Raw genomic sequence first — 13,524 nt, 5'->3', positions numbered from 1 at the left:
GGAAGTAGCTGTTCTTCAGAACAGTTCAGCTCTGTCACACTGAGCGGGTGTTTCTGTGCCACTGGCACTGCGTGCATCGTCCTTGGATAGAAGGCACTTCTCAGTTGTTGGTCAGAACAGGTATTTCCTTCAAAACTGAAATTGTTCGTAAAACATCTCTTCCTCCAAGAAATGCTACGATGATCTGTTTTGGTTTGGGACAGTGGGAGCATTTGAATCTGGATTTCCTTCCAAAGTCCCTGTTTAAAAATAGACACCTTTTGGGCTGGTTGAAATAGGAGTAATTCTTTGAAAAGATCTTGGCTTGTTTTCTTCATAGAACAAAGTTCTTTACGTAGAATTGCTGTAGTCACAGTAAAAATACTCATTTTTCAGCACGTTCTTAGTTTACTCTTGATCCATTTACCTAAAGTCATTAGTATCAGAGTTCTTTCTACATCTTCACAGCAAATGTGAAGCCTTCTTTTGGCAATCCCGCTAGGCTGAAAAATATGGACTAGCTGTATTAGTAAGCAAAGTTCAATTTAAATGGGAGTTGTTATTAATTTCTTTTACTCTTCCAAAAGAATAATGATTCTTAGCCGTATTTTTGACTGTTCTAAGGAAGTACAACTAACTCAGAGCAAGCAAACATCAAGAGAATAAGAAAATGACGGTATTTTGAAAGCTTAATTTTGAATCTAGAAAATGAAACTAACGATGATAATACATTCTGATCGTGTGCAATTTGGCTGCTCTGCAGGTAGACTACAAGGCAGATGAGTGGCTGATGAAGAACATGGACCCGCTGAATGACAACGTGGCTACACTCCTGCACCAGTCTTCTGACAAATTTGTTGCCGAGCTTTGGAAGGACGGTAAGAGATTGTACTGGGAGTACACAAGTTGTTAGAGACTCTTTGTGGGCAAGTTATCTGTTTTCGTGCCTGTGATCTCCTTCCCCTCCGTCTGTACACTGTAATATCTACAATATTTTTCTGTTGTTAGCACCAAAAGTACAGAAGAAGCTGAGTGGCTCATACGGTCCCGTGCACATATACCATTTCTGAGTAGCTGCTTCTCATATTCATTACTTGAACGGATACTCACTACTTGTTAACCTGTGTCAAATTTTATCTGTAGTACTGCATCCAAAACTCTTAGTGTGACTCGCTGCTTTGAAGCTCTGAATATAAACAGCTGTAGTAGTATTTGCTGTTAATGAAGTGTCTCATCTTATATGAGCACCAGCACAGTGCAGTGGTGAGTGATACCCTGGAAAATGGCATTTCCTACAATAAAATTCATTAGTAGCCATATCAGTGCTTAGATATTGCTTATTAAAATCAGATGCAATATTTTCCTACTGAACTGCACGTTGTTTAGATAGTTGTACATGCACGTTAGCTTAAATTATTTCTTGTTATTTTTACCAAAATAATCCTAGAAATGGCCAAATAAATACTGAGAAGGGGCTTTTCTAGTTTTTAATACCACTGTGTATTAATAACAGTGTACTTACTTCATAGTGGGTAACACCTATAGTTTCTTACTCCAGGAAGAAAGTCAAGCTTGTAAGATAGATGATGCTGTTGGTTTATTGTGAGTTTCCATCTTCTCAGGAATACTGACTTGGCTCAGCCGCAAAGAGGTGTTACAGTGACTATATAAAGAACTTTTTGGTTCAGGGTCTGTTCATTTCCTTTTGAGTATATGCTTAAAAACAAGTTTTCGGGTCCAAATATTCAAAACCTGCTTCCACAGATAATTGAAATGTGCATGGAATATGTTGTGGCCTAATAGCCTTTGTAGCACGATTAAGTCTGCTTGCAATTGATGAACCTGTTCTGTATACTAACTGAAGTGTCTTGTGTATCTGCTCTTCTGTCTTTCTGTTTTTGCTGTTTCTCTGCCTTAGAGATTCAGAATATTCAGAGAGCCTGTTTCTATGACAATATTACTGGTCTTCATGATCCACCAGGTGAATGGATGTAGGCCTACTAAAGGCAGGGCTGTTGTATCTACAGGAAAACCATTCTTGCTCGTAGGCTTGCATGAACTTTTTCATTTCATGCTGTATTTAGGTATACCTCCACCAGGCCAATGTTCTGAGTGCATACCTATTCAGTTGCTGCTGCATACATATAGCATCTATATTTTATGCATTGCAGATGAGAAGGTTTGTTGCTTCCTGGTTCCATGTTGAGATGCAGAATTGCTGCTTAAATGATAACTCTGGTAGCTCCTAGTATTTGAGACAATGCATAAGCTATATGACACTATCAAGCTTCTTTCTGCAGTCCAACATTGACAAAACTCTGAAAAGCTTTAGAGTGTAGATGCCTCTTTGGAGGGGAGGTGAAGGATCTCTTAAAAGAATGCTGCAATTGTCGTAGTGGTAGTAAATGAAAAATTTATTGCAGGTTTGATGGAATTGCTCTTTTATTTCAAAAACTTTTAAAAATATTTCACTTCGTAGAAGTTGCACCCTTTTTTGAAGGCATTGAAATCAAACTATTGATCTAAAACTTCTTCAAAAAAAAAAATTCTAAGTATTTATTCCAGCATCTTCCTCATCTTTCCCTTGTTCCTGTTCCCAAGTTTTGAAGCATGTTAAGCTTGTGCATTCAAACTTTCCTATTTTTATTTGGAGCCCGCTGTTTTCTATATACTACATGCTTTAGGAGGCAAGTGATATTTCCAAAGCTGATCACTGCAGAGCGTGAGTTCAGAAACCTTCACCCAGGGGTGATCCCAGTCACGCTGCTCAATAACTGCTCTTAACCCACAGGGAAAACTGAAATGTAACTTCAGTGCTGCTTCTGTAAAGATGAGCAGCCTTAACATAGTTGGAGGTCAGAGACGAAACAAGATGCACAGTTAGTTTCGATATACTTGCAAAACTTGAAAACAGCCTGATGTCTTAGAGATGCCAAACAGAGGCTGCATTGAATGGTGTTCAGTCATCAGTGGTGTCTGTTGGGTGCTCGCTTCCGATATTTGTAAGCTGATGTGTTCATCTTCTGTAAGGCTGTTTCCCAGTGATTTCTCTCCCACTTCTGATGTAGAACTCAATTCTGCTTCAGAGTAAAGGTTTGGGATGTGATCTTATGAACAATTTGCCACCTGCTTGCTCTTAACTTTAATAAGCTCCTTAGGTTCTTGCATTTCCAACTGCCTGTGGAAGATCTGGGCTCCGTGCTACATGAGACTTGCCAGTGGTTATTCAAACTCGTCGCCCTGTATGTTTTAGCATTTAATTTTCCTGCTTTGTACAGACCTTTGAAAACCAGATGGGTTCAAGTATGGAATAAAATACTGTAACTGATCCATATATACAAAACTAATTCTGGTAGGAATTCCCTTTGCTTTGGTCTGAATGAACGTAAAGATAACCCAACAAAAAATGAAATTGTAGCCTAGATACAGCTGCTTCTTTCTGGCTGGCCAGCTTGTATTTTCTGGAGGACCAACACATGTTGTGTTTTCGCTCAGCACTAAGGACCCCAGCTATTATTAAAGTGCTAAGCCACCCCTTTGTACTTCTGAAGCAAACTGTTGAACTGATCATGGACATGGAATCACATTTTTGTTCATGTTTCTGCCCTTAAGGTCTCACTGCTGGCAGTCAGATTTGCCATTTGTAAAAAGGAACAAACAAAAGAAACCAAAAGCAGGGAGATCCTTACCCAAAATGTTTCAACATCAGAGGAAAAAAACAATCTCTACTCTGACACGTCGTGGCAGCTTTGAAGTGCTCTGGTGTGCAGTTTTTCTGTTTTGAAACTGCTCTTTTGGCAAGGGAAATCTTTTCAGATGTATATAAAACTTGAAAGAATTGTTCAGAATTACTGGCTAGCAAAAGTCTGGCAAATACTTTTTTCCCCTCTTGTCACTGAAATAATACTATTTCCAATGATTTCTGTAAATCATTCCTTTTGTTCCGAGTATTCGGTAATACTCGTATTTAACATACATAGTTATCATGACTTGTCTTTTTAAACAAATATCCCCAGATAACTAATTCCAAATGCTCAACCCAGAAATACCTTCTGCCGTAAGAATTCTAATAATTTCCAGTTCCTAGGCAACAGTCTCTCTCTTCTAAATGTTCAGGGTACATCTTTACTGGTCATGTAGAACTGCAAGTAAAGAGCTGGATGTTTTAGTAGGTTCCTACTAAAGCTACACTACTCTGCTGTATAAGCTTGTGGCTTCTGGTTCCACTGCTTCTGCACAGCGTCCCTGGTACATGCTGACTGCCTTGCCTACTGGTGGCATCTCCTGTCATTTGTCCCACAAAGCTTTTGCTGCTGCACTATTGCTCTCCTCTCTCTGCATCTCTCTATACCTGACAAATATTAAGGTTCGCTTCATTATTTTCTCTTTCCCTTCCCAGTGGATCGTATTGTGGGTCTGGATCAGGTCACTGGAATAACAGAGACTGCTTTTGGCTCTGCGTACAAGACCAAGAAGGGCATGTTTCGTACTGTTGGGCAGCTGTACAAAGAATCTCTCACCAAGCTGATGGCAACGCTCCGAAACACCAATCCCAATTTTGTTCGCTGCATCATTCCAAATCACGAAAAGAGGGTTTGTGCTCCAGTCCACTCCTTGAATTCTTTTTCCTTATTAGCACTGAATTTATGCATGCTGTCCGTGTCTTCCCTTTGAAATCAGAAGCCAGGCTTTGGAAAGCTTTCACGCTGACCAAATATGCTTTGGGCAGCCTGACCAAGTGGGAGATGTCCCATCCTTGCCCCATGGCAAGCAAGTTGGAATTAAATGGTCTTTAAGGTCCTTTCCAACCCAACCTCCATGGTTCTATGAAATATCTTCTCAGTATTCCCAATACATCCCTTATTTTAGATAGTTGACTGAAAAATTTGAACTGCACTTTTTTGTTAATACAAATTAAAGTGTGGAAATAATGTTTGTTTTGTTTCTCCAGGCTGGAAAATTAGATCCACACCTTGTTCTAGATCAGCTTCGTTGCAATGGTGTTTTGGAAGGAATAAGGATTTGTCGGCAAGGATTTCCAAACAGGATAGTGTTCCAGGAATTTAGACAGAGGTAACAATATGGGCGATCTGCTGAGGTTTTTATTTTTATGATGAACTGCCTCGTTAAATAATGGAAGGCAGGGGGAAAAAAAAAAATACTACAAAACACAGCTGGAACAAAATGCAAAATCCAAAACGTGATTTCTTCTGAAGTGGCTGGAACTTGAAGCAGTTAATTGCTACAGGTTTATTCTAAAGAGAATAGGGAAGGGAGAGCAACCTGAACTGCACTTCTGGAGAATCTCCTTTGCCATGCACGTGTTGACTGTAGCTTTATGGCTTTATAAAAATGTAGGTGATTGGTGAACATAAAATTCTTTTTATTTGACTTAAAGGTATGAGATCCTTACTCCCAATGCAATTCCAAAAGGTTTTATGGATGGCAAGCAAGCCTGTGAGCGCATGGTAAGTGTGTATGCCTAAATATTCCAACACTGGAAAGTTGGAACAAAAAAAATTGTTCTTAATATAAAAATGATGCACGTGCCTGTCCATTTAGATCAGAGCCTTGGAGCTGGACCCCAACTTATACAGAATTGGACAGAGCAAGATCTTTTTCCGAGCTGGTGTCTTGGCACACTTAGAGGAAGAACGAGATCTGAAGATCACAGACATCATCATCTTCTTCCAGGCAGTCTGCAGAGGATACCTGGCCAGGAAGTACGTGTGCTTTTGAGACTGGATTTTCTTGTGGTCATCTTAAGCCTCTTTGACAGGGAGCTGGGCTTCAGCATTTCCATCTGAGGAGAGATTTTTCTTAAGAGAGCACGTTGCCTAAAATATTGTAGTTACGTTCAAGGCAAATCGGTCGCTTTTACCTACCCATTCTAACAATATCTCCTTTTCTTAATCTTGCCTGTGTGACGCATGTAGCTGTTTACAACGTAGCTGGTGACTGCAGAAAATCTCTCCTCCTGCTCCGTAGTTTCTCAGAAGTACTCTGGAAAGCTGTTTTTATTTTTAAGTTAAAGGAGAGTTTGTTGTTTAATTCACACTGATTTTATCTTTTTTGAGGAAGAAGTCTGTTAACAGTAAGAACAAACAGCTTTTATTATTACTGTTTTGAAAGCAATGACTCCAGCTCTTGCCTAGCCTTTTTAATGTAAGGAATGAATACTCATAAGTCACATAGTCACCCAAACTCAAAAATAAACCTTTTATGGTCTACAAGTGTTCAAGGGTTGGATAACCTTTAAAACAAGCAGGCGAAGCCCTGGCAGATGCTTTCCTTAGCTGTATTTAACATGAAATGTTCTGCTTTTTCTGTCTTCAGGGCCTTTGCAAAAAAACAACAGCAACTGAGTGCACTGAAAATCCTGCAGAGGAATTGTGCTGCATATTTAAAGCTTAGACACTGGCAGTGGTGGAGAGTCTTCACAAAGGTTTGTTATGTTCTGTCATTTTCTCTGACTTACGTAAATAAGTGAATGCAGATTCTCACTTGTTCATTTCAAATCTTTGTAGGTGAAGCCTCTTCTCCAGGTGACTCGCCAGGAAGAGGAACTTCAAGCCAAGGATGAAGAACTAATGAAGGTTAAAGAAAAACAGACGAAAGTGGAAGCAGAACTTGAGGAAATGGAGAGGAAACATCAACAGGTTTGTGCCCCCAAATCAGCTTTCAGTATGTAGAACTTGTAGTGCTCTGCCTTCTGGGTGAGGGAGGCATCTGTGATCGAAGCACTGCTCTTACCAGGCAAGTTAACTGTTGTCGTTTCCTGGTTTTGGGAAAACCTCAGTAGCTGCAGTGGCATTTTCATCTTCAGATATGTTTTCAGGGTGAGATACCTCCATGGTGCCCCAGTCCTGCTTAAGGTATGGGGAAACTGTTATGACAGTTAATGGGCAAAGCTAAAAATGAATTTATGGTAAGACTGATACCAAATTGAAGAACAGCTGAAGGAGAATGTCACTGAATATAGACCTGTATTTATCACTGTGGCATCTGAGACATGATAGAACTGTGATATGGATATCATGAGTGGGGAAACATTAATTCATGTTCTTGAGTTTACGCAGTGACTGCAAATGCCATGTCAAACACAGCTGCCTGTGGCACTGCTCAGCTACTGTGCAAGGACAGTCCCAGGAAACAGGGACTTCCCTCCTCTTTTTGCTGCTAGTAGAACAGGGCAGGCGGTGCAGGTGCTCTAGTAGGGTCTGTTCCTTAAACTGTGGGCAGACACAGATAAGTAAATATTGCTGTAGTCCTGCTTCTAGAGCTGGTGTCACCTGGACTGTGCTAATCCCTGTGCTAAAGATTTTTCATTTCTGCCTGTGGACCAGGAATTCTAGAACTGGAGCAGAGCTTGACGTTTAGGTAACTTTGTAGCTGCCATATGTGTGTAGTCTCTCATGAAAGGCTTCAAAATGTGAAGTTTCTACTACTTTTTTCTTAATATTTGCAGCTCCTGGAAGAGAAGAACATTCTTGCAGAGCAGCTGCAGGCTGAGACGGAGCTCTTTGCAGAAGCTGAGGAGATGAGGGCTCGCTTGGCTGCCAAAAAGCAGGAGTTGGAAGAAATTCTCCATGACTTAGAGTCCAGGGTTGAGGAGGAAGAGGAAAGAAATCAAATATTGCAGAATGAGAAAAAGAAAATGCAGGGCCATATTCAGGTATGCTTCTTGGTAGTTTGGAAGTGGAAAAGAATGCAAATAGGACAGTTAAGGATGGGAATGCTCACTTACCATCTCCGTAGCATGGAGGAAGTTAGATCCTTAGCAACATGTATGGAATGCAATCAGTTTGATTCCTTTCTTACTATCTTCAGTCTGTTCAGCTTTCTGTGGACTCGTAAAGTATGAGAGTGAGGAAAGAAGGAGAAATGTAAAAATGCAGTATTGGATTTTATTGGATTCAGAGGATTAATGGCAGCAAGCATTTGTTGAGTGGGCAGGAGCCTGGAATGACTGCTTGCCTGCTTTCTTCTAGAGACTGGTGGGATGATATCAGTTATAAGGAAAACGTTTCTTTTCGACATAAATGTAGTGAACCTTGTGAAGAATATCCCTCCTTTAACTTCTGTGAAGCAAAGACAGCTTCATCTCCTTTAAGTTGCTTGTTTTTTTTTCTGAAATCTTTAAAGATGATTTAGATGTTTCCTTTTGAACACCTGGGGACCTTAAAACCCTGACTGACTGAGGGGTTCCCCAAGAGCTTAACTGTCTTTCATCAAAGTACTTGGTGGAGAGACAAACCTGGCATCCCATGGCTCTTGATGCCTTTTAGTGTGAGTATCCATGAATGAACAGAAGCACAATACATTGCTACTTTTCTACTGGTATCTAGGTACTTGTGCCAATCTCAAAACCATTCCAGTTGTAATATTGAGCTCATATAGATATTATATTATTCATATAGTATATGAATATTGATTCATATAGAAGTCAGGGACTGTGGCATCTTTTCCCCACCGCGTGTGCTTTTATGCCCCAATTGGATGCAGTTTGCTAGGAAGTTGTTGACATGCAGCCCAGCCTAACTTGGTTATCATTAAATAGTGCTGAGTCCTTTTTCCTGCTGTGGTAGACTTTTATTTTCTGTGCAGAATTAGGAAGGTGAAAGTTTGTGGTGGAGTGAGTGTATGTTTCCTAGACAGCATGCTGCAGCCAGATCTAAAATACAAAGTATAAAAAATTCCACGTGTCCAATGACCCTTAACTTCATTACCAGCTTATTGATAGTGTAGGTGAATCTGACAAAGTAAAAGTATTCTATAGTTCTATTTAGGGTAACTTTTTTCAAAAGAATGTATTTTTTCCACTAAGTAAAAGAAAAAAAAAACATTGACAGATAGGTAACCTGGAAACATACCCATGCAAGTGCCTCTCTTCCAGGACCTAGAGGAGCAGCTTGATGAGGAGGAGGGAGCTAGACAGAAGCTGCAGCTTGAAAAAGTGACAGCTGAAGCTAAGATCAAGAAGATGGAAGAAGAGATCCTACTGTTGGAGGACCAAAATTCCAAATTTTTGAAGGTGAGGCTAGTATGTATGGTAGAGATTCTGCTCGGAAGTAACAGTAATACCAAGTGATAGCAGCAGCTTCAGATATTCTGAGAGCTCTGTTACCTCTAGAGTTTGTGCCTGAAGACTTTTGTGAGGTTTGAACTGGTTGAAGCTGCTTTAGAAGTGGCCTTCAGCAGACTCACACTCGCCACGTGTTCTTGTGTGTTTCTTGAGTCTTCTCAGTCAAAGAGCTTGATGCAGCGTTTGTCCTCGCCACTGTTGTTCTTTGCTAGCTCTACAGATGCTACCATTGTTCTCCGTGAACTATACAGATGTTCTTAAACTTAAATGATAAGCAAAGATTTTCCAAAAGTGTGCAGCAAATGCTGTACGAAAACCAGTCCTCCCAACCATTAATCCCAAGTGTCACGTTCTTGGGAAGCAAATGTTCATGTTTCCATTCTCTTCCAGTTTATTCCTTAATATTGATGGCTCAGTTACATGCAGTAACACTTGTATTAATATGCTGTATGAGGCCTCTATGGATTTGGTACGTTGACTTATTTGTGCTGTTCAGAGACTCTTTGAGCCATCCAAGTCATTCCCCCCTGCTCACTTTTCTCCTAACTAGGAAAAGAAGCTGATGGAGGATAGAATTGCTGAATGTACTTCTCAGCTGGCTGAAGAAGAAGAAAAGGCCAAAAACTTGGCCAAACTGAAGAACAAACAGGAGATGATGATCACTGATTTAGAAGGTTTGTTCATCTGCACCTGCCTATCAGCAGCTTTGAGGTCATGCTAGAAAGGAATGGATCACTTATAGCAATGTATAGATAGCTGGTTTGGTCTTCTAAATGTGCCCTTATAAGTACATACCTTAATAGCTGTTGTTTGTTATCTAAACCTTGTGAGAAACGTTGTGCTCTTGCAAGGCTTGTTGCTTCTGGCTCCTCCATGTTATTCTTCAACTCATGTTACAGTTTTGAGAATCCCTTTCATTTATAGATGCATTCAGGAATTCACGATGTTGCACGAATCCCTTAGTAACAAGGTAAAGCATCTGTCTCTTAGGAATTTGCTACGCTTTTCTATAATAACTTATTAAAAAAAACATTTCTGAAAGAATGCTATTAGCCATTCATTTATTCAAAAAAGAAAATTAGAAGCCTAAGCAAACATGAATAGTTTTGTTTTTCACGGTGTTTTGTATATCTGAAATGGTTCCATTTCTCTGTCCAATTTTTCTGGGTTGTTTAACTGTTTGCTCACAGCCTGAAGCTGCCCTATATATACGTAACCCTTCTTAATTTGAAAAGTGAAATAAATATTAAAAACCCTTATGATTGTAGACAGCTATTACACAATGTGAATGAAGTGCCAAGTCAAAATTGCAAAATGGAAGGCAAAATTGCTCTGTGCCCTAATTTGGAAGTAGCTTTTCACCAACTATATAGTGGCCTGTCTTGCTACATCTTTTAAAGCTGAGGTGCTTATGGAAGAATACTAAAGCTACGTTTTCTGAGCTAATAGGGATAGGAGGTTGATGTGCCTTTTCTTCAGAAATCATATTCAGAGACCATAAGTTGGGTATGAGGAAAACTGGAAAATGACTCGAGTAGTTGTTTGCTTGAATCAGGATTAGTGGTTTTGAAGGTATTTGACAGATGTGTTTGGTTATGGTACCATTCTAGGACTGATGACCAAAAAATGGAAATTAAAGCTTAAATGTAAGGCATGCGACTTCTTGGCTAGCAAAGCACTATAGAATAATATTTACTCCTGGCAGTGGTTCAAGAAGCCTTAAAGCTTTCTCTGCTAGGGTCTTGGCGCTGCTGGGCACTAAAATTTGGACCAAAAAATAATTAGTGTTGCTGTGAGATTTCTCACTGTCTTCTGACAGAGTTCTGACTAAAGCTCCTCAGAAATATGATGTGAAAACAGAAGGAAAGTGCTTTTTCTTTTTTTTGTAAGAAACATTTTAAAGAGAGAGGATTTTCCAGAAAAGCATTCTTATGGTCTGAATTACCCTGTGTGGCTGTAAGAAATCATTCTTGAGCATCAGAGCTCTCTTTCTGTACAGAAGATGAGGGCCTGAACCAGCAGCAAGCTTGGAAAGTATGGGAAAGAAATCTATAGATAGAGGATCCAGAAAATATTAACCAAGTCTAATAGCTTATGTTTGTGCTCCTGTATGTAGAATTATGCTAATTCTGTGCTAAGCACTAGTGGTTTGGCAAAACTTCCTGTGGCTCTGGTGTGTTACGTACCTGGCCATTAGCTGAGCACTAAACAGGGCTGCAGGTTGTAACTACCTGCTCTACCAACAGGCAGATAGATGAGGAGCATTGATACGGCACTGATAAGTGGATGTTTTCCACAAAGAAATGCCTCAGGGCAGGAGCATCTCAACGAAGGAAGTAAATGACTTCCAAGTTTGCAAAGCCTTGCTAAATAGCAGTGGGCTGTGTGTTAGTGGCACAGATGCTTCCAAAAAAACCCGATTTGTCCAAATTTTCTTACATCTGTATTTTCCAGTAGTTCTTTTTTCCAGGCCTTTGCTGATCTTCATTTTTGAATCCTTGTGCCTGTGATCATCTGTCCTGGCAGTTTGAACTGCTCTTCTGTCAGACCCCATTCCTTGCTTTCTGTCGAGGCTGAGTTGTTTCTGTTCCCTTACTTCAAACTTTTTGCTTCCCCCAAGGTAGCTGACTTTTTCTTAACTTTATCTGCATCGTGAAGTTTTGCTTCTTTATTTTACCTGTCCCAGTCAGCATTCCAGCTACAAACTGGATGAAAAATGGACTTAATATTAATTAAACGTCCACCCCTCCTGCCACCCTGTTCCTTTGCCCTTAGACCTTTGGAGGATTACTAGATTTAAAAAAACAAACAAAAAAAAAAACTTACAAATCTTTGTCACTTCCATAGAACGCTTAAAAAAGGAGGAGAAGACACGTCAAGAGTTAGAAAAAGCGAAGAGAAAACTGGATGGTGAAACAACAGATCTACAGGACCAAATAGCTGAGCTGCAAACCCAGATTGAAGAGCTGAAGATCCAGCTGGCCAAGAAGGAGGAAGAGCTGCAGGCTGCTCTTGCGAGGTCAGAGCACAGTGGGGTTCTTGAGTACAGAGGGGTGGGAGAAAGCTGCTCTCCAAGGCTGCTTCTGAGTTAACAGTAAACATACTGGGCTAGGAGTGTTAACACTGAAGCCAGCTCACGTTTGTAAGAGGGAATCTGTAGACATCGGTGTGCTGCGAGCAGGCATGGCAAAAACCAGAATTCAGTGTTTTATCCGTGTCCTTGCTCTACAAAGCTGCAAGTTACAGCAGTGTACAAGAGTCTGAGCTCTGGGAGCTTTTTGGTCTCCAGAGTTCAGGCTCCAGTGGGAACAACTTTAATTGCCAGCAAGGCAGAGTTCTTTCCATGGCTAGGGAGGAAACAAATGATCAGCACTGTGTGGTAGCCTTGCTGTTGCACAATATAATGTAGATGAAACGTATTTTTATTTTTTGAATAGTGATCTATTATGTTGCAGAAAGAGAATTCAGCAGACAGGGTGTGTTTTTGGAATGGTGTTGGATGAGATCTACAAATCTGGAATGTTTGGATGTTAACGTGAGAAGTTTGATCATTCTTACAGTGCATTGTATGGCTCTGTGCTTGTCAAGACGCTAAGAAAACTACTGCACAGTTTATCTGAAGTTTTACAATGTGTATTTTTTTTCTAAGCTATTGTGTATATAATTAATGCCAGGCTTAAGAGAACAGAGAAATGTTATGGACTGTTGTGCCTTTGTCTAACAGAGGTGATGAAGAAGCAGTTCAGAAAAACAATGCACTTAAAGTGATAAGAGAGCTGCAGGCCCAAATTGCAGAACTGCAGGAGGATCTTGAATCTGAGAAGGCATCACGCAACAAGGCAGAAAAGCAGAAAAGAGATCTAAGTGAAGAGCTGGAGGCTTTAAAAACTGAACTGGAAGATACTTTGGATACCACTGCAGCACAGCAAGAACTGAGGTAGGGTCAGGTACCTGTGTAAGAAGGCACTGATAAACTGAACCTTTATTTTACCAACGATTAAAATGGTGCCTTTTTGTTTTATTTATAACTGATGCTTGCTCTAGGACAAAACGTGAGCAGGAGGTGGCTGAGTTGAAGAAAGCAATTGAAGAGGAAACCAAGAACCATGAAGCACAGATCCAGGAAATCAGGCAGAGGCATGCTACTGCCCTGGAAGAGCTCTCTGAACAACTTGAACAGGCCAAAAGGGTGAGCAGAAAATGAACCACAGAAATGTATTGTTCTGCTTCTGGGTCTTACACAAATAATGTGACTGTTCTAGGACCTTCTGCTCACATCTGCAGAGCTAAGTTGTCTTTATCAGTTACTTATCAGTTGTCTTTATCAGTTGTAATTGAACCAAGTATATTGCACATAAATATATTGAAACTCCTGGATTCGGCATCCGTCTGAAAAGCCTTGATCAGTCTTGGAAAGAGTACACCTAGAGATAAAATCACATGGGAGTTATCCAGCAGTC

The 13,524-nt window shown here is 40.3% G+C and overlaps 1 protein-coding gene across 3 annotated transcripts in view; it reads left to right on the top strand.

The window, feature by feature from the left end:
- Positions 1-13,524, top strand: part of MYH10 (myosin heavy chain 10) — a 93,309-nt gene that overhangs the window by 65,762 nt on the left and 14,023 nt on the right. For all 3 annotated transcript variants that reach the window (XM_021415273.1, XM_021415275.1, XM_021415274.1), the window contains 13 exons: positions 743-857; positions 4,379-4,572; positions 4,931-5,052; positions 5,378-5,447; positions 5,542-5,702; positions 6,316-6,424; positions 6,507-6,638; positions 7,448-7,654; positions 8,876-9,013; positions 9,615-9,738; positions 11,912-12,083; positions 12,789-13,001; positions 13,109-13,253. In XM_021415273.1, the coding sequence (XP_021270948.1) occupies positions 743-857; positions 4,379-4,572; positions 4,931-5,052; positions 5,378-5,447; positions 5,542-5,702; positions 6,316-6,424; positions 6,507-6,638; positions 7,448-7,654; positions 8,876-9,013; positions 9,615-9,738; positions 11,912-12,083; positions 12,789-13,001; positions 13,109-13,253 (1,902 nt within the window). The remainder of the gene's footprint in view (positions 1-742; positions 858-4,378; positions 4,573-4,930; positions 5,053-5,377; positions 5,448-5,541; positions 5,703-6,315; positions 6,425-6,506; positions 6,639-7,447; positions 7,655-8,875; positions 9,014-9,614; positions 9,739-11,911; positions 12,084-12,788; positions 13,002-13,108; positions 13,254-13,524) is intronic.

This window comes from Numida meleagris, chromosome 17 (assembly GCF_002078875.1).
Source record: "Numida meleagris isolate 19003 breed g44 Domestic line chromosome 17, NumMel1.0, whole genome shotgun sequence".
NCBI lineage: Eukaryota > Metazoa > Chordata > Aves > Galliformes > Numididae > Numida > Numida meleagris.
The sequence above is the reverse complement of the archived record's forward strand: the minus strand, read 5'-3'. Positions and strand labels throughout refer to the sequence as shown.